General features: G+C 43.4%; 1 protein-coding gene across 5 annotated transcripts in view; it reads right to left on the bottom strand.

Annotated features, from left to right (window-relative positions):
* Window positions 1-790: 790 nt before the first annotated feature.
* Window positions 791-21,579, bottom strand: part of LOC124310081 (uncharacterized) — a 67,887-nt gene continuing 47,098 nt past the window's right edge. For 3 of the 5 annotated variants that reach the window (XM_046773659.1, XM_046773660.1, XM_046773663.1), the window contains 9 exons: window positions 15,784-15,876; window positions 10,882-11,016; window positions 9,445-9,609; window positions 7,644-7,778; window positions 6,975-7,244; window positions 6,516-6,890; window positions 6,028-6,450; window positions 5,637-5,937; window positions 791-5,481 (listed from right to left, as the gene is read on the bottom strand). In XM_046773659.1, coding sequence (XP_046629615.1) covers window positions 1,742-5,481; window positions 5,637-5,937; window positions 6,028-6,450; window positions 6,516-6,890; window positions 6,975-7,244; window positions 7,644-7,778; window positions 9,445-9,609; window positions 10,882-11,016; window positions 15,784-15,876 — 5,637 coding nt within the window. In that variant the 3' untranslated portion in view covers window positions 791-1,741. Of the gene's footprint in view, window positions 5,482-5,636; window positions 5,938-6,027; window positions 6,451-6,515; window positions 6,891-6,974; window positions 7,245-7,643; window positions 7,779-9,444; window positions 9,610-10,881; window positions 11,017-12,438; window positions 13,735-15,783; window positions 15,877-19,787; window positions 20,191-21,579 lie in introns of those variants that run through there. The other 2 variants (XM_046773664.1, XM_046773661.1) reach the window with 2 other exon arrangements.

Consider the following 21,579-nt stretch of genomic DNA (forward strand, 5'->3'; position numbering starts at 1 on the left):
AACAAAACATTCTGCTCCTGAGAGGAAAATGATAAAAAAATCTAACTAATTTCACACAGTCTACCTTCACCAAGTACCGAAGTGTAGCCATGAGCAATATCTGAGAGGTGCCGGAAAAAAGTGGCTAAGCTGACATACCTGTAAGAGCTGCACTTGCATTTTAATGTGTAGGATATCATTTTTGAGTAAAATATGATCACATATATCGTGCGACAGTTTGAAGGAATTATTTTTACGCAGTTTAAAAATATAAATCAGAAAACTATCAGCTCAAAACGCACGGCAATAATTGAAGAGTTTTAAAAAAAAATGCTTGGAGTGTATAATTTTTTACGCCTGAAAAACTTATCTCCACAACTGAGATAAAGCAAGCAAGTACTAAACGTATGAAAATTTATGAGAATTGCGATATCTTGTAATAAAAATCTTTGTATGTTCTACCGAAGAGGATTGTTTGAAAGAGGCTTCTTACGACCATAGATAATCAAATTCTTAGAGCTATGAACAAAACAAAAACACTGAAATGTGTCCCAGCAATTAATTCAATTGTTTCATCATGCATAAAATTTATCATCGTCAACTACATTTGGCACGATTGCTTCAAAAATACAAATAGAATTGGCGGTAATAAAAGAAAGATCCGAAACTTTTATTTCAAGTAGTAATTTATTAACGTAAAACTGAATGGAAATATAAAAGTATTTTTAAAACAAAATACTGACGTACAAAAAAAAAAGAATAATCATAATAATAATAATAATAATAATAATAATAATAATAATGGTATATGTAAAATAAGAAATTTGTACATTTATGTAGCACGTGGATAATACATATGTAACTTGTAACACGTAATAATGTCTATGTGTATATATATATATATATATGTATGCTTAACTTGACATACTTCTTCAGAGATCATATTCCTGCAGCTACTTTGCATTCACCTACATTACATACATAACCATATATGCTTTTGATATAATCTCCAATAATAATAACCTTAACTTAACACAGTGTACTACATAGCTTGGCTAGTATCACAATTCTGACATTCCTATAGCTCCTGGGTATATTTAATATATATGTATATATATATATATATATATATAATATACATATGAAAATATTCGTATAAAATATAAACGCACGACAACTATGCTTAACTTAAGTATAATATACCTTCAACTCAAAGGTTATAACGATAACAACTAATTTGTAAGTAATTGAAAACAATTCGACACAGACAAAAATGATCTATAATTTTGTACAGAATTAAAAGGAAAAAGGACATCGAAGCACTAGGTTATTAAAAAAAGAATTATTTACCGTCAAGATTCAAGTCAATGGGCTTTTACAACTAACGGTCGCAAACGAATCATAATATAACAATTAACATCTCTATATGAGTAAAAATGTACATACTATACCTATACGTAAGTACAGAAATGAAGAAAAGCAATTATTACCACTTGATATTTGCAAAACCGATGGTAATCACTATAGCCAATACTGCGTTTAGTATATCGATGATCAACCATAGGTGTGATTTTTTTTTCTGTCACACCCATCGTACTTAAACACTATATAATATATAAGTTTAAATTAAAATATAACGATAACTGTTCGCTGTAACAACAAAGGATTCACCTAAATACAGAGAGCTTAAAACTGCGGACCATAGACGCGAAAATACCTTACAAATTTTTAAATTTATCCGGACCATCATCTTACGAAAATTCTAAGACTTTGGCCGGAATCTCGACATGTAAAAATCGCAGTCCGTGCAATAAATTGCAGGTTCAACGACGTGCTTCTTTCGACATAAGTGGCAATGTGTTGTTCGAGGCATAGCTGTCACTGGTGAAGTTTTCTGTACGGAAGACGAATTTTGGTTGACCGCACCTCCCTTAGTGCCGGCTTGGAAGTGCACTTGTTTCGTTTGCTTGGGTGCCGGCGGATGCTGATACGTCGGATACTTCATGTTCGACTGTATCTGACCATTCTGTATGGGATTCGGATAGGTTTGATTCGGAGCAAGAATATTCTGCTGCTCATTTTTCTGCGGTTGTCGTTGGTAGGTGTTTTCTATTCTTCCTTGATAATTTTGCCCGTTAGACTGCTGTTGCTGTTGCTGCTGTTGTTGTTGTTGAAAAGGAGCGGTCGGATTCGGGGGTGGCTGGTACTGGGGTAGCAGCTGATTAGCTCTGTTCTGCTGAGGATAACCCTGATAGGAACTGACTGGGTACTGACTTTGCGGTGACGAAGAATTGTTGTACTGCTGATAAGGATTCGTTGACTGGTTCGACGGGTAGCAGACCATCTGTTGACCGTGGGGAACAGTCACTGGACTGACATTGTGCTGTTGAATCCTTTGATTCATATTACCCGATTGCTGCTGCTGAGCCGAATACTGTTTGTTCACTTGGTTGTGCTGCTGTTCCAGCTGATAATAGTTTCCTTGGAAGCCGTTCTTCTGCTGGTTCGCAGCGTTCATTATCTTCTGACCCACCGTACCATTCTGGGGGTATTGGTTGTGGACTTGCGTCGGAAACGGACTCGCCGGCTTCTGCATTTGCGAAACTGGGATTCCCTGATTCCTGGGATGAGCCGTCTGCGTTTGCGTGTAGCCCTGGATATGCGCAGAGTGTCCGTTCTGAGGATAACGAATTTGCTGGGGATACTGCTGGGTATACGAAGTCAGAGTTTTCGACAGGTTCTGATTCCCGACAGGGTACGCTTCCCGTACGACATCCTGCCCCTCGTTGTAAGAATTGTAAGCCTTCTTTCCGTCCTGTGGAGGGCCATTCGGCATTTCGTTCGAATTCTGTCGTCCAAACGTCGGTCTTATCGTGTCGGCCATTGGATTAACGCTCCTTAACTGGTCCTGGTACGGCGTGGCTGGAATGCTGTCCGCTTCACTCTTCAGCGGTAGAGTATGCTGCTGAAATTTAGGAGCCGTATTTTCTCTGTTCAATTCAGCCTCCTGGAGGTTTCGAATTTCCCGAAGAACCAGAGCTGTCTCGGGCTTGTTGAGGGCCGATCTGAGGACCCGTTCCAAGATTGGATTCGGGATGTAAGAGTCCTTTTCGTCGTCCTCGGCAGTCGCGACCAGAACGACCTGATCGCAGAAAGAGACACTCTTCTTCTTACCGATCCTGCGTTTTGTCTTCCTCGGCATAATATCTTCCTCTATCGGGAGTATCGTTGTATTCTGAATTGTGTTCTGCATCGCAACCTCACTTATGTCATCCTCTGGATAATCAACTGGAAGTCCGTTTTCGTGGGGTAGGAATAACGACATGGACAATATTGCCGCGTTCAAACCGCTCTCCGACTGACTTGTGGGAGCGCTAACCGGCGCCGGTGCCGTAGAGATAAACGTGCTCTGGCTGGAGCTCGATTCGAAGCTGGAGTTCAGGACCGACTGGCTCGACTGGTTATCGGATTTTGTAAACGCGGCAAGATTTTCCGTCGACAATTTTAGTGGCTCAGAAGGTGGAACGTCCTGAGTCACGTCGCTCCCGGATAACGTTGATATTGTTTTGCTCGGTTTTTGGTCAACTTCAGGTTTGGCAGGCGGCTGTTGTTTGATCTGCTCAAACCTAGCTGCCATGTCTTTAACTGACGACGAAACTGTGACCAGCCTCGCACTGTCCGTCACATCTCTGCTTTGTTCGTGAGTCTGACCAAGAGTGTTCATCATCAGGTCGCTCGTTCTCCTAGCAATTGTCGATCCCTGTGTTTGGGGCACCGAGGGCGCCCTGGTCTTGGGCATATCCTGATTGTGCGATGCCATTTGGTCAACAGGGCTCTGCTTCTTCATCCTTCTTTCGGCCTGCTTCGCTTGTAATTCACGCAGCCACGTTTCTCCGGACGTTTTATCGTCCTCGTCCTGTTCCTTGCCGTCAACTTCGCCCGTGATCAGCATCTGCTCCCTCTTTAACTGCAGCTGAGCAAGCAGACTGCTAATCTGTTGAGCCTCGAGCTGCTGTGATGTTTGCTGCTGCTGCTGAGAACCTACGGATCCCATTTGCGCGGGTGGATTGGCGTCAATAGGAGGTGGAGGAGGAGGGAAATCTTCACTGGGTTGTCGGGAGTGAGAGACGGATTGTATGCAGGGATAGGGAGGTGGAGGAAACTCTTCACTGGGTTGTCTGGAGTGAGAAACGTTGGAGTTTTCTGGATAAGGTGGTAAGGAGTCGGGCTGGGACTGATGCTTGACGGGACTCTGTTCGCTGTGAACATCTGCTCGAGTGACGACGAACGTTGGCTCGTACAGAATGCCGTTTGCATACTGAACAACGTCGTCCTGGATCCTTGGCTTGCCGTTGAAGTTGGAAACGATCGGTTGTTCCTGGTTGTAGGACGGAAGAAATTGCAGAGAGTGGGGCTCCATGGAATAATCGGCGTAGTTGGTAACGCGCCCAGACTGCGAGACGAGGTTCGCCTGGTTGGCGTGATTCCAAAACGCGTTATTATTCTGACTCTGCGAAGAGTTACCGACGTTGTCGTCCGACAACGGATACATCGAGTTCTCAGACTGAAGTCCACCACCGACTTCACCTTGACACTTAGACTTGCTAAGTTGGGAAGTTGTTCTCAGTGGTGGCGGCGGGGGTACCTTTGCCGCGTGCAACACCTTCCCGGCGCTACCGTGGAAGCTTTTTCTCATCAGGCGGCTCCTCTCGAGGTTAGGGTTCCCGGTGTTATTGTTATTACTGGTATTGTTATTATTGTTGTTACCCGCAAATTCCAAGTGACCTTCGGAGAGATACCCACTCAGTGATTGACCGACTTCGTTACCTTTAAGACCGAGGCTAGAATCATCTACGGACTGCTTAGGCAGAGTATTGCAAGAGGGCTCAACGCTCACTGGTGGTTGTCCATCTTGTCCCTCCCTCAGATCGGGCATGCTTCGATTTTTCCTCTTTATTAGTCCACCCATCAGAAGCTTTCGTCGTATCTTGTGCTGCTTCTTTCCTTGCTTTTGTTCCGCAGGTAGAGTACCGTTCGTCTGTGATATCTTCGTTGGATTAGCGTCATTCTCCTTCGGTTTCTCCGCCATCTTTCCATTTTTCACTGTTGGCGAAGCTTTTATCGGTGCTATGGAGAAGTCCTTCGTGGAATTCTTGTTCCTTTCTTCACTGCGCGCCCGTTTCTTGTCCTTCTTATCCTCGTCACACCGCTTTACCCTACCAAACAGCCCAGTTCGCTGAGTCGGTCGATCGTACAGCATGTACTCTTCGTCCTCCACCACATTCACCGCCGTAGCCTTACTTCGCAAGGTCTTCTTCTTTGGCAGTGTTGCGTATATCTGGATACTCTTCACAGACGATGGCTTGTCGACAACTGCTGCAGCGTTTACCAGTAACTCTCGACTGTTCTGACGCGAGTGATTACCCTTGTCACGCGAGCTTTGCCTCGAATGTTGACTGGATTTACTGTTCTCACGGGAGTGTCTGCCCTCCGTCGCACCCTCTGTGGAACAGAAATTTAGTAAGTAACCAAAGAAAATCTAAATAAATTCAACGGAGCATACATGAAAGAGAAATATGGACGTATTAGGAGATTCAACAAAGTGCCTCGCGCCACGTTTCTTCCTATCTACGAATCGATCGATGCAACTATCTCACCTTCTTTCTCTCCGTTAGCAATGGCTTGTTCTTGGAGTATCCTTCTATGCAGACTGCGAGCCCTCATCACGCACGTGTTGTGCTTCATCATGGCTATGGTCATCGTGTGTGGATTATTGTATGGCGCATCCATCGCTGCTCTCGCTTTACTGCTGGCAGCATTGCAAAGAGCAACGGCCGTTCCAAGATCCCCAGCATCTTCAGCCGCTCGTGATTTGTCGAGAAGAGCATCGGTCTCCTTGCAGAGACGCTCGCAGTCGTCTCCGGACGATGGCTGATAACCTTCGGGTATTTGCGCAAGCTAGAAGAAGCACGAAATTGAATATCGTAATACAGTCGACCGAAGCTGGTAATCGACATTCTCCCGTGTTTCCAGATTCTTAAACTCTACCTGCAAATTGTGCTTCAACCCCTGCTGAAGCGGAAGACTATCGGTGGAGGAAAGGGAGTAGGAATCGTATCCAGCATCGTAGTGTCCGCTACTGCTGCTAGACAGTTCACCAGATTTGCTTGTCGGACTTTTAGGAACCCCGGAGTTTCTCTGCATCTTGTTAACGATGTAAAGATACGGGTTGTCCATCGTTGTCGAGGAGCTTGAAGAAGCGCTGTTACGATCACCGGACCAATTGCCCGAATCCCGCCTTCGGGGCACGTTCAAATGATCTGGAATGCTTATTCCGTCCTGCGGCGTTGATCCGGCGCTCAGGCTCCTCGTCAGCTGCATTTGCTGTTTCTTCTGCTGCTGCATCACATTCTCCACCGCGCGTCGACTTATGTACTTGGACTCCACTTCGCCATCAACGGCGTCTACTCCCTGGAAAACAAAATGTACATCGGTCAGAGTTGTTCCGCGTCATGAGGAGCCATTTTCCAACTTACCTGGTTGCCAAAAATGTTGTTCTGGATGTCGGTCAGGTTCTGATAGTCGCTGTACGTCCTTCTTTGCGTGTACATATGAGGAGGACTGTCGGGGTTCGGAGTTATGGCCCGCCTCGCGGTACCGTTTATCGAGGCCTTCTCAGGACTCGGCGTTATCGACCTTCGCAGGTTGTTCTTCGGTGGTGTTTTCAGTCCGTTCCCATTTGGGAAGGGGGTCACAGTTTTCGGGGCGTTTTCGGTGTTCACCGGTGTTCCACCGGGTGTCGCATACAGCAGTAATAACGGCTGGTATCTCCCTCTTCGGCATTTTTCGACCACCTGCTCCCACCGTGGACCGATCTCCTTCACCGTTGCATCGTCGAAGTATATCCAGACCTTGAAGAAAAACAAAATGAGACCACGAAATTAGCATGCCGAAAATTTTTTCACGTTGATTCGCACAATCCTATTACAGCTTACCTTCAGTTTTGTGTGAAAGAAGAAGGTGGAGTAGTGTTTTCCGTAATACGTAACGACACCTACAAGGTTGTGGATGGTCGAAGCACCCCATCGCGAGTCAACCACGCTATGGAAGACGTCGCTTAGTCTAAGGCATGTTCCCACTGTCGCAAACACGTCCATGATGTGCTCCAATGACGGCCTTTCGCTGTCCCAGACGACACCAACCGACACTATCTCGGGTCGGTTCATCAGCGTTCGGCAAATTTGGATTTTAGCACCACAGGAACTCTGCAGAGGATCAAAAGCGTTGAGGTTTTAGCATGTGAAGATGTCGTTGAATTAATAATGATAGTATTAAACATTGGGTTTATACTAAGAGTCGATTCCTGGTATCAGTTTTTCGCTTTTTACTTTACCATGGCCAATCACTGCCTCACTAATGATATTTAAACACTTTTCCATGAATGAGTGTACAAACAGGATCTGAAGCTCTTTACTACGAACAGACACTCTCTATGGTCATAATTCCGCGTAAACAGCAATCGAGCTGTTTGAGGTTTCTTACTTTCTTAATGAGTCACCGTTAAAACCTTTGGTGCTGTTATTCCCCTATTCGAAGTATATTTCTTAATATAATTTGACCTCGAAAATGGAAATGAAAACTGAATGAAATAGACGACGTCTTACCGGACAGTCGCGGATGTCTCCCATTCCCCCTGCACGTCGAAGAAGTTGCCCGAAGAGATCCGGACTTGATCTCGATGACTGTGGCGTCTGCCGAGCCTGTGACGTCAGAGCTGAGGCTGACACATAATGGACCATCTGTAACGGTGAATGAAATATACAGGCATGTAATTTCACAGAGGTCAGACAGGTGAAGACAAGCTTTCAGGCAAGAATACAATCCATACTGCAAGAAAATAAAACTCTACGTATGCAGATAATAATAAGATAAATAACGAGATTGAAATTAATTGCATTATAGAGTAACGATGAATTTTTAGAAAAAACCACACTCACATTTTGCAATTACAATTCGTCAAAAGGCGTTCCGAATTTGTAAAACAGTGAAATTTTTTACAATATTTCATGACGTTAACGTTACCAACTCGAACTTCGTAATAACGAGGCAGGTAAAACGTCTCTTTGATTACCTATAAAAGTAACGTCCATGACCGATGCAAATTGCGTCGGGTAAGTTGTTCACGCTCATTATACATATGTATCTGCTTAGTTGCAGAACCTGATATTCTAGCCAGCAGCATTCGACGACACCTACGCCTGACTGCCAGGATAGAAAAAATGTTTGCATTTTGTGTGTTCACATGCATAAGATACGGCGTCGTCATGTATCTTCGATTAGGAAGTGCAAATAACGGCTGATTCATTTTTATTTACACGTTCCGCAGCGCATACTGACCCAAAAATGGATTCGACAATAAATTCTCAGACGAAAACTTTGCGTTCATCCGTAACGGTTGAGAAAAACATCGGGGAAAGGGTTCTTCGTAATCTTTCAAATAAATAATCTTTTAAATAAAATCGCTGTAAAAAAATCTTGTCTACGATTTTATCAGCTCGTTTGAAAACTCTATCTCTATGCCGAATCCTTCCCATCGCCTTCATAAACTAAGCTTTCTCAATACTTGGATTACCGGAAAATCCCGTCTCTCTAATCCCGTATAATCCGGAGGGCATCGCGTCCATCAAAGGGTCTGGGTCACCTGGATATTTAAGGGTTTGGCAGGTATGGCTTCAGCTTAAGTCACTCGAGCGATTTCCGGTCTCATCAGCAACAGGAATACCCGATCTTCGTTTATTTTCAGTCTTCGCATTAACCGATACATCCAATAAACGATCTTGCCTGACTCCTTCGATGAATCGATAAGGCCCGATCTTTCCCAGAGATCAGCACAAAACTCCTCGGCACATGAAAAAAGTTACCTCCAAATTCGCCGACAGTAGAACGTCACTGGGCGAGCGCACAATTTACTCTCTTCGAGTTGTCAGCCTGCGTGGGCGAAACTCGACAATGCTGAGTTTGCAGTATTATGTCTGCGCGTCTTATACCTGCGGACGATCGTGGGAAAAAAGGCAAGCTGCTGATCCCTTTTGGTCGAATGCTTCTCAAAAAGACGCGGATACGCTTTTTCAAACCCATCCTTAATATGAAACCCATGAAACGAACGTATGACTATTTCAAAGTACAAAATTTGCGATCGGGTCAAGATTTTTGTAGAAAAAAAAAAAAAATTCTTTGTATTTGGTTCTTTTTATACAAGTAATTCAAATCAATCTTTACCCATATTCCGTTCTTCAACTCGGAAAGTTTCATTCACTGCTTTGGTACCTGATGAAGTTTGTTCTAATAATAGGACGGTTTTTCCATTCAAACACTCGCAATCAAAACCCTGACAATGAGTTCAGCGACCACTCAAGTGGCAGATTTATCATGGACGCGATAAATTGTACGGAAGTGTTAACCAACCTGGGTGAAAGGTAGCGGTTCCGAAGTCGCTCCACAGGCGCCACAAACGCTCTGCTCGACCAAAGTCATCGCAAACTTTTGATGAGGCACGCAATGTCGGGCACTGCACATGTCCTCCGCTTCGCCACTGGCAATGTGGAGGTGAATTCGCAGCAGTATATTTTCCTAGAACAAAAGAATACCCGCACAATTATACCTCCGTATCAGATTTGAATATGGAGATTGATTTTCTCCTCGAAAACAGATTTGTTTCCTTTCCTTCCGACTTCCAAGGTCCGCGTCGCCACCTAATGCGATTCACGAAACCGTGAATGAAACACCGTCAGATACGCGAGGTGCGTACGTCTCGTGGAGTTACATAATGGTATTACAGAAAAAATTTTTTACGCTAAATTCGAGTCGGTCTCAGGGTGGGAACACCCGACAAGCCGAGACAATGGTAGTCAGTACGAGTGAACTGACCCGAAGTAATCAAGATTTCAAGGCTGGCCGTTTCTTAGATTCAACAAAAGATCGGGGAATTAGTTGAAAACCGTTATTTCGATGATAAAATCTTACTGATTGGCCATGCCATTAGGAAGACTCGGTTCTTGGTGGCTCGTTTTCCGGACCCCGATTCCCCCGATACGAAGTATCGAACAAACTTCAGCCCAGATTTTTCCAACCGTATTACTTGCGGTCTAACAAGAAATATCCGCAACAAATTGAGAAAAAATCTAGGATCAAGTATGAAGTCGGTGAAATATTTATCTCGCTTATTCACGTAGCAGAGGATCAAACTCGGGCAAGAGAATAATATAATCCAATCTCCGACGCGTATGTGACTCAAAATTATTATAACGGGATGCTTTAAGCTATTATAATGGTAATTTATAGATGCATCGCGAGACTAATTTTACACCCTCTGAATACACTTCTCACAAGTTGTCTGCTCGAAACCTTCGTGCAGTAAAAAGCACTTTCGGATATCTTTCATTTCGTTCCTTTGTTCGTTTCCGAGGGAGGGGAAACCGAACCTTGAGAGTAAAATGATCGAAACTCCCGGGTAAAATTCAACGTCAAAAGTCAAGATTTATTACCATTTATGTTTTACTCTGGGAATTCACCATTTCCAGAACGAATAACCCTGCCATAAAAAAGTATAATCTCATGTGATCAAGCTGCCGAACCAAATCCAATAATTGATGTTATTTCCTTTTGCCTCATCTTTCGAATTATAAAATCACTTACTCGTTACGCTACCGGTAACTGAGATATACATGAGAAAGTCCGAAATTTCTTCAATATAGCGCAACAAACTCATAACCTCTAAACATTTCAATGGTACCATCAGCCCGAGTCTTCCACGAAAACTTTACAACAAGTTTGGAACGATATTCACAAGAGGGTCTTGAACCTGAGAATTTGAATAATGGATGTAAGGGATGAAATACTTACGAAACATTCTGCGGCGTCGTCCATAAAGCCAAGTTGAAACCGTTGCTGGTCAAGAAAGCTCTCGGCGAGTGCTCGTCGGAGGGCATCGGGTGGCAGTGCGCTTTCCTGGGAGAATTGCAGCTGGGAGAAAAGGTCCTGCAAATATGCAAACAAGCACAAACGTTGATTATTAATCCCGGTTACGCAAGGGACACGCGCTGCACTCGCATTCCCGAGGGAATGTGTGAGTAACATGCGTAAGAAACTCTGCACGTTCAATGATCGGCTGCTCGGGGTGGGTATTTGGGATTGATTAGCTTCCACCGCAGCTGACGAGATCGGTGATCAGTGGCCAGAACTCAATTACCACTCGCAGGAGTCTCGTTTGCAACTGAAGCGTCGACATTCTCAACACTTCCGCTGATCAGCCGACGTCGCCTTTTGTGGTCATTCCGTGGCTCCTGATTGACGGGATATATATTTAACTAGGATTTTCGCATTTGGCTAACAAATTCGCGGCGACTGCTGCAGCGTTTATGTAACGCAACTCGCGGTGCCGCTGCGACATTCTCTGATCGTGAATGTGGTGGTGGCATTTGTTGAACCGCCGTGTTTAATGTGTGGTAATTTATCGGCATTATATGAATGGCTATAGCTCCTTGCACAAATCTTTCGCAATGCTGTATGGAACGTGTAGAAAGTATAATACAAGCACGTAGATTACACTGCAACGGTGGTCGAGTATTATTTTGTGTCGCTACAACCGCCGGTGATACAGCTGCGGGACGTCGAAAAGGTCGAATCAATTTAAATCTGTGAACGATTCCTTGAACTAATAATGAAAAGTATAATGATAAGTATACATAGTATAATGAAAAGTAACCGAATCATTGAGTATTTGTAACTTTTTTTTTTCAAACCAACTCTTCTGACAGAAATCAATTTTCTTATATCCATAATGGAGATGGTGACTTAGTCTCATTTTCTTCTACTTCTAATGTTCTTATAGAAATGAATCACCAAAATCTGATTTCAAATATTTCAATAGAGAGGCAAAAAAACGAAGATACTTCTGCAGATGATAAATTTCGATTCTTATAACTTTTTTCTTTACTTTTCAATGTTTTTGCTTTGTAATGAATGGTAACTCGGAGTTTCAATATGAATTTTTTTTTACTCCACCTCGTGATGCGAGATGACGATGAAAAAAAAAATAATAAAATAAAATACCACTTTTGAATATTGAAAAAGAGTATTAATAGATTATATAAGAGAAAGTTTTCTGACAAAAGATGACAATGAAAATGCCGAGCGTTCAGTCAACTCATCTGTAAACGATTACGACAGAGACAAGGCGAGTGTTGCGGTACGCGAGTAGAAAATTACCTATAACATCTGCGTGGCGCGTACTACGTGATCTCAATATGGGTCCGTTACAATAATTACATGGATTTTGAAGAATTTGTATCATATTTCGCATGCCATCCCCGCTCCTCGAGCCTCGGGATATCCACATGTTCAGTAATGGGTCTGGTGACGTCTGACCCAAAAATCGGTGTCGAACAGTCGTTGACTTACTTTCTTTAAATCCTTCAAATCGATTCCCGCCGGGGAATCTTCTCTTTCCATACCGCTGTCCTCCTCCTCCTCCTCCTCCTCCTCCTCCTCCATTTTGCATGAAGTACCAAAAATTCTGTTATCATCGTCTCGAATTTCTTTGCTATCCCCCTGATCTCTGGAAGCGAAACCTGATGTCGTCGTCGTCGTCGACGTCGCGGTTGACCGAGACGTTAAAGGGTCCTGGCGAACCTTTATCCACTTCAACATCGTCGATATAAAACTTTTCTCAAAGACACTCGACAAATTTTTCACCTCTCGAACAATTTTCCGTCTCTTTTCTTCTCTTATCTAAAAGCCCCGCGGCTACTCGTTACGTGACGCCTTCGATCTCTCACACTCGCGACCAGCTTCCTCGTACAACAGACACGATGGCGAGGCAGAAATCCCCGGAGAGACATTCCGATGATTGTTCAAAACGAAACGTCTCTTATTATTACCGACGCGGATTACAATTACGCGTCTGAAAGTCCAACTTCAAAGGAACGTCGCACCATCTTTTTTGAAGAGCCTTCGCGAGTATTTGTTCCGCTAGTTCGTCAGCAGGTACCTGCAGATAACGTTACTTGGATTGGTCCTCCACGTCTCGTTGGTTACACGTCACGTCTGTCATATCAGCGTGAAGGAAAAAACTCGCTTCTTTATCTGCGCTTAACATCACGTACATATATTTACTCGCCGCGGTTAGTTTTGATAAGACGTTCCTCGCCACGCGGCTGGCTATGATGAACGAGGAGAGGGTAAAAAAAGAAGCGGAAGAGGAACCGCAGGGCAAACTTTCAAGCCCCCACTCAACCTGCACACAATATCCACTTGCATAAGAAAAAAAATACACCTGCTACGTATCCCTTATCACAAACACAACACAAGAGACACTCTCCTCTGCAGTCAGCACGATCCTCGCTATACGCTCCCTTCCAAAGGCCTAGTACGGACTCTGAACCACACGGTAAAAAAATCTCCAGTGAAAACAAGACACTCGTAACACCTGTCTAAGAACCATATGGAAAGCTCAGTTCCAACAAGTGCGGAAAAGAAACTTCTCGACAATTGACGAAAGGCTGTTGTCCCGATCCACACCCTAGCGTTTTATTGTACTCGCACAAACCACGTGATCGTGATTCGGACACGTTTTCTCAAATAACGAAAAAGGGCCGCAGGTAGCGCGGTGTGCTTCAGGTTGAGTAACCTGCAGGGAGTAAAACGGCGCCGATGCAAGCACTCCACGTTCTACTCCGGCTTGCGTACCTGGTGGCAGCAGCTTGCGGAGTGCCGAGTAAGTGTCCCCACCCTCGGTGCCACTGACTCGAGATCTACTCCCCTGTCCGCCCCCTGCACACCTCCGCAATAGATCTCGAAGAACCGCGGGGCGTGACGTCACTAAGCACCAAGACAGACGCCCCCGTGCAGCCGAAGAGCGTACCTACATGGAGACACACGCTCGCCGTCGTCGAGAGAAAGAGCGATCACTCAAGACTAGGACCGAGACCGACTTAGCCTCGCGTCGCCTTGCTCACCTTTTTACGACTCGCGAGAGACGAGGTGGGAGGTGAATCGTAGTAGTAATACGCTCTGAAGAAACCCGAATGGAAGGAAGGAAAGCCGAGAGCCGCCTTTTTCTCGAGGTCCGTAGCGGGCAGGCTGCGCGGTCACGTATGAATGCAATCGTTATCGCAAGTTCCCGAAAAATTTCACCACCGATCACCGCCTCCTGACAATATTCGAGGAACATTTGAACGGCCCCAAAGTCGGGCTGATAGCGAAACTCAGTACGATTCTCATTTCCGTTTTTGGCCTTTCCTAAAACGGTACCCCGTAGATTTGAAAACCTAGATTTCCGCGATTACCAACGCGGGTCGCGCACGTTTCACTCGCTTCGTGAACCGTTGTGAATCGTAGGTTTAAGTCCTCCAACGGTGCCCGGGATTTTTCGAATTTCACTTTCCTTATTCACCGTCGGCCCTCGATCAACGCAGGTAGTTTTCGAGCCCGCATTCGACACGGTGTTTGAGGGTGTGAGGCAGGTGCGCTCCGAGTTTCACCCCGGCGATTCTCACATGGCACACGATGCGGCCTCTGTTCTCGTCTTTGTTCCTCTTGAGAATAGTATTCACCTGTCCCTTTCTATCTCCAGCTCGGTGGTAATCGCGGAAAAATGGCCGCACTCGTGGTTTTTTTTTTTGAAGAAGAAGAAGAAGAAAAAGGACAAGAAGAAACGGATCCTGCGGAACCGGGGGAACAAAGGGCGTCTGATCGCGGTGAAACCTGGGGTTCGCCGGGCGTCCGAAGAAATAGGCGTCCAGGCGGATCAGGCAAAAAGCTCGTGCTACTCGACGCGGAGGGACCGACAGCCCGGAACGACGCAGACTCCCTAGCTAGCAGCTTGGCTCGCTTGGGTCCATCGGTCGGGGCCCAACGTGACGCCAGAGCTCCGTAAAACCTTCGACTCTCAGCCAGCGGCGGTAGGCCGACGACCAATAGCGTAAGCTCCACCAACCTCGAGAATCTTGCACCGGAGAAAGGAGTCGATTCTGGCTCGAGGCCCCGTTACAACTTCCTATCGATATAATAATCTCGAGTACTCTATTATACTACGTATACGCAGTCTATGCTTGGTCCCTAGATATTCCTACGTACGATCTATGCCGGCATGAGTTTATACATTCTTTTCATTAAATATTTTTTTCATTCAAATGAAACACAGTTTTACACAATTATTTTTATCCAAAAAGTCCCCAGTTTGTTACGCACCTGCAGTTTTTCTTCGACAGATGAAAACCGACCGTAACGATATTTGACGACTGTATAAATTGAAAAGCTTTTTTTATAACTTACAAATCACTCCGTGAAAGGCGAGCCTTTTAAGTGGAGGAAATTTTAAACTGAGTTTTTTTGAACCCAGCCACCCTTGAAACGCTCGTGCACTTGAGATATTATTATTTTTTCAAGTCGAGGGCCACGAGAGTGTGACAAATATCTGAGGCCTAATGTTTCTTCGTTACATATACGTTGAGAAGGCTTTTATCATTGCTGACATTTTAATGTCACAAGTTTCGACCGAAAGTTATCAAGCTCACGGTCATTGCGTGTATAAAATAAATTAACCTCGCAGGAAGTTCTGTACGATAAGATAAAACCACATGATTGTTTTATCACACGCGCATTTCCATATTCTTATGTAACAACGGAAATATGAATCTACACAATTTTGAACTCCGCAAAAACTGTAGAAGTACGTTACGTTTTAATTTTTTTTTTCCCGCAGGAATTCAATACGATTGATTAGTATAAGATCTCTGTCCTTACCTTCAAAGCGCAAAAGATGCAAGATTCTCGCATGCAGGCATGTCCAGAAAGTTCGCGAAAACTGCGTCGAAAGATGTCGAGGTGCCACAAGACCTGAAATAAAATTAAACGTACCATTTTAGCCCTTTGAAAGACGAATGACAAAATGTACAGATAAGATTCTCTCGTTATGATTACAGGCTTTGACGCACAATCATTCGATCAAAAATTATACCTTTGAATTCAGTTCAATTTGAAGAATCCTACAAAATATTATAACAAGTGCAATTGGAACAAATTTCAATACGATAAAGATCAAATAACTCTCCAACTGCGGCGATGAAAATTGCAGCTTGCTGGCAAAATAGCCAGGATAAAATTTCCACTGGCAACACGTTTCTTCGATTATGCAGAATATTATATGAAATAACTCATTTTTCACGTTCGTCGTGAGTTCATATTATTTATTTATTTTCGTTCGTATACATAAAGCGACGAATCAGTGGCAAAATCAATGACCGTGAAATAATGTCTTTCTCGCTACGATAAAACTCGCGTTTTAATTATTCGCGCGAACGATAGTCGCGACAAAAAAATAATGTGCTCGTTTAAAACCTGTAATCAGGATGAACAGATCCAAACGTCAATTTCCGTTCCTTGCCTGGAGGATTTAATTATATCACTGACTAGCTTTGCGGACATTTGTAAGAACTTAAATACCGAATGCAAGCAGACCGCTATTACATCGTAAAATAAGGAGAATCATTGTCAGCCGGATGATTGAATAAGGCGCATCCGCAGGGCGTCCCGAAGGCAGAAACGTGACGGAACCGAGCGATCGAGGAACGGAGACCAAGTACACGATGACTGTAAGTGATTTCGACGACCGAGTAAGGCGCTCACCGCGAACCGGCGAACCAAAAATAGAACCGTAAGTAGTTCTCCTACCTGCGAGGCTGATACTACTAATTGCTAATTACGAATAAAGTAAACTGTCGCTTCCGATGGGCTGCTTTAGAGGCAACAACCGAATCGGACTGTGTCGCCCGGTTCGAATAGAGTCGTCAAAATATGTTTGCTTTCAATTTTTAACTCCGTCAGATGATCGAGGGACTGCAATCAATGAGAAGAAAATGAACTTATTTTCGTGAAAGGTAAACCATTTGCAAAAAACTGAAGCCTTTTCAAGACAGAAGACAGTGCACTGAAAGAAATTTTTAGTTCCGGTTACCGCTCAGTCCTTAACTATTTTAGTTTTTTACCACAATCGAAAAATATAGTTGTACGTAGAAAATGAAAATTAGTTTTGTAGCTGTCACCGGAAAGTCTAGTATCCCTTACTATTCTTTCTCATTACGATCACTGTTACTATATTTTCTTGTAACTGTTGCGAAAATTTATGTCAAATGTTAAATCCTTGTTTAACTAAAAAAGTAGAGTAAACCGAACAAACTGATTTTGCGTTGCAATTACCAAAAAAGAATCGACAATAGCGCAAAATGGTTAGGCGTACCTTGTTTTTCGTAATTTCAACAATATTCAAACAGTTTTTTTTAACGATACCTGTTTTACTGAATTTTTCTAGTTACTGTAACAAATGAAAATTTTCTCAGTGTGTCCGTAATTTTTTGAAAAACGCTAAAATGGTACAAATATCAATGTGATCCAAGTCTTTCAACTACTTTTCAATACTTGTAAAACAAATATAACGTATGTAAAACCGCGGACATTTATAGATCCCGTGACAAGTAAAATGCTTTCTTGACGTTTGGACTATTTTTCATACGTTTGCGATTGTAAATAATAACGCAATATTTTAAACTCGTGAAACGTGAAATCGTTGCAAAACCGCACCGCGTGTCGAGTTTTTATACGTGCCAATGAATTGTCCCAGCTTGATTGAAACCAAAAGTTGATGTTCGACTCCGAACGATTAGGTATGTAATTCTTTGGGCCAGTCCGATTCGACAATTTGAAAGTCGCGTGGTTGGACTACGCTGTGTACTAGAAGAACCGTTAGTTAGATAGTTAGACGTCCACGCTGACCAATGCTAGCTGGCTAGGTAAGCCTTTGGTGCGTAAGTATAGTACGCGTTCTATTTGGTATCCGACGAGGTCCCCGCACACTTATGCGTTATAAACACACGTTAACGCTAGTTGAGACGTGTGCGTGGAGTCCAACACCTTCGTACACCACCAGTTATGCCTGTGTCTCAACATTCTAAGGTGTAACTGCTCAGGCTGCATGGCATATGGGTACAATATGATACCTGGTAGTCGGTAATAATAAACTATATCCATGTGCATATGTACGAGAGTATTCTGTTGAAATGCCGCGAGATTGTTTTCGATCGAAGGACAACTGCTTGGGAAATTCTCGCATATATTTTGCCTGATATTATGTTTACACCGCGGAGGAAATTCATCGTTTATGAATGAGTGTTATTGCTGAAAGGGTATCGTGTAGTAACATTGGTATTTTAACAGTCTTGGACGAATCTCAAAGCTTTGATGCTACTGCAGAGATATCTGTTTGTGGCAAAATATGACAACGAATGCTTCTTCAATTGATTGGCTTGAAAATTATGCAAATTCGATTGAAAATTTTATGAAATTGAAAGCTTGGAATATGAATAAAAAAATTTACCCATCACAATTTTTGTATCAATAATTTTTCATTATTATTATTGGACGATAATTATTAATTGCATTACATGCTCTAAATATACGACATTTTGGCATTCTGAGAATCGCGCGGCTCAAGCAGAATTAGAATATATGCAACGTTAAGAAAAAATATCGAAAACTGACGCTGATTACTTCCCTCACATATTTTTGACTTTTTTCACCTTGTTTGAGGGTTGATTTATCATGAAAACTTTGTAAATCATTTACGCAGTTTTCTTCATTATAAGAATAGCAATCAACCTTACAAATTTGGTTCACTTGATTGGAATGGGGTGCGTAAATTTGAAAAATATTTCAATATTCTAAAAATAAAGTTAACGATTAGTCAAAATCAAAATATTTTCGCAAACTATCAGCGATTGATGCATTCGCCCATCCGTAAAACTTACAATTAACAGCAACGGTTGAGTTGTGTGTTTGACCTATTCGGTGCAAATAGTTTCATAATAATTTTATTACCGTTCTCAATGAAACGCCTAGACACGCTTCATATGATCTGAAATAAATTGAAAGGCGGAAAGATAATCAATTTACTGCGAATGTGCGCATTAATCACATCTAGTTTCAACGATTTTCAAACAGGCAATAATTCTACTTCCCATTTCAGCGGTCGAGTTTATAACAGCATGCTTATTTCGGAGTCTGGCAGTTGTTCGACGCATGATTGCTCTCCATATTTCCTAACTCGACAATATATTTTGTGACAAGGGACGAAAGCGAAGCAACTGTGAACCGCGAATGCGTGAATCCATATCCTTACAACACTGAGATGAAATCGGCTACTTTCGTCTCGCTAAACTGCTAAGCAAACTTCAAGGGCCCACTTTTCGTGCACTCGTGATAAATATTGTATTTACCAAAATTTCTTACACGCCTTACACTGCTGGTCCCACGTTCTCACATCCACGCAACAATGGCTATATATTTTTTTTTTCTCTTATTATAAGCGTCCGATTCCATTCTCTCTCTTTCTCTCGCTTAGATCCCGTTCTCTGCCGTTGAACAGAGCAATGAGTGAATCGAAGTCAAAACGAGAATCAATCATTTGGAAGGACCAGAAGACGTTGACACACGCGATTTCTCCCATCGCCACAAGATAAGACTTTAAATAAACAAAGCGCCGAGATCCTTGACTCGGCACGTAGTCGTGGTTAACGGGAAGAAGACCGAATCGTGAGAATGACGAATCTCCAACCAACAATATCCCCAGACCCTGACTCTTCCAACTCTAGTATAAAATCATCGGGATAAAAATCCGGAACAAGAGGTAGTAGAAAGATTTCAAAAAGAAACCAAAATCCCACATGCAGCTGTACAGATGACAATATAAAACGAACCTTGGCGATCTGGAAGAGCGCCTGTCTCCTGACAGGTTTTTCCTGCTTCATCCTTGCGCGTACAGGTGTCTGAAGTCCCTGCGAGATTCGAAGGAATATTGTTCCGTCAAATGTTGGGCCCGCGGTTCGGCATCGCGTCGGATGCGACGCAAAAGCGATAAACCAACAACAACAACAACAACAAACAACAATGAAAACGCGTCGTTCCTCCTCCTCTCTCTCTCTCTGTCTATCTATACTCGGGTTCTCTGGCGCGGGCGTCACTCCAACAATGCCGGGGTTGGGCCTTCGGCCGCGAATCGAACGACGCCAGCGCCCGATTCCCCGCCGGCGGACAGGTTGGCAACTAAACTCAAAGCTCTATACTCGAAGCAATGCTCGCCCTGTAGCAAGCCGCCGATTTCCGGGCCCCGCGACGCCTCGGTCCTCGGTTGTACTACACGCTACTACGCGGCCTGGCGCGTTCGGGCCTCGGGCCGGTTCGTTGCGGCCATTTTTACTACGGGGCCTCATCTCGCGTGGGTGGGGGACGCAGAGTTCACCGACAAAGGGGGCCGGAGGGGGAGAATTTTACGCTACGATACGCTCTCACCGAATATCCCCCCTTCTCTAACCTTCCGGGTTACTATAATGTATGGTTGCGCAATTATCGCGGACAATTTTGTTGTCCCCCTGAGACATGCTTCGGTTCAAAGGTTGTAGGTTTGTACGCTGGTACCAGGAATCAGGGATGCTTGTTTCAATTCATTATTTTGTCATGTTACAACTTTTGGGGGGGGGGGGGGGGGGGCGTTTTGCGCTGTTGATACAAGTGGGTACAACTCGAATTTCGTAAAATCGTTCCGATGAATGGAAAACTGGTTTTCAAGCCAGTTTACGATTAATCTTAACATCGTTCGATGGTTTAATTTTTTTGCCGTTTATAATGGAAATTGGTGATCTTAATGCACGTTTGCCAGCGGAATTTTAAAAACTTTTTACGTAATCTGTTTGTGGCGTCTGTTTTTCGATAAGTCCAAAACCCAAACTGTATACTATCAACAGAACGTTAAAGTTTTTCGTTGAACAGTGTATCCGAAATAATACTTGTACCGACTTGGTATTTCGTCTTCTCTTGTTATTGAAAGAACCAAAATTCTCGTATCCCAATATTGGAGTTTGATGTGTTTCGCTACGTAATAATGGAATATCATAGCAATGACTGCTGCGTAATTCGCGCCATGATCAAGTGTCTATTACATTTCATTACAAGCATTTTAGTAACTGCAGAAAAAAGATTTACCGAATCAGATGAAGTCTGAATACTTGAAAATTCAATTTTTCATGCTCTATGAGCACTGCCCAAAAATTTCTGGTAGTTAACAAAAGTGATCACACCTTATCCGAATGGCAAAAATGTTATATTTTCGGTAAAAGTCAAGATAGAGACGATACAGCGTATTCGATTAACATTGGATGCATGTAATCATGTCGACTTGGACATGGGATGCGATTCCGGAAACTCATGCGAGATCGTATAATACTCGTATTTACATAAAACAGCAAAACTGTTCCAGACCAAACATCCACCGACTCAACATATTTTACGTCAAGGGCTTTGACCACGACAATGATTAGTAGGGAAAAATTCACAACCCGGATATAAGAATACATATTACACGGTATAAGATCTGTCGATCATAAATCCCAGATCGTATTTGAATACAGTACAGAATATACCTTGAAAACAGCCTTCTGACGCGCTTCAGCAAACCCGGTAACCGCATTACGGTATCTTAATACAAACGGACGA

Source organism: Neodiprion virginianus, chromosome 1 (assembly GCF_021901495.1).
Source record: "Neodiprion virginianus isolate iyNeoVirg1 chromosome 1, iyNeoVirg1.1, whole genome shotgun sequence".
Classification (NCBI taxonomy): domain Eukaryota; kingdom Metazoa; phylum Arthropoda; class Insecta; order Hymenoptera; family Diprionidae; genus Neodiprion; species Neodiprion virginianus.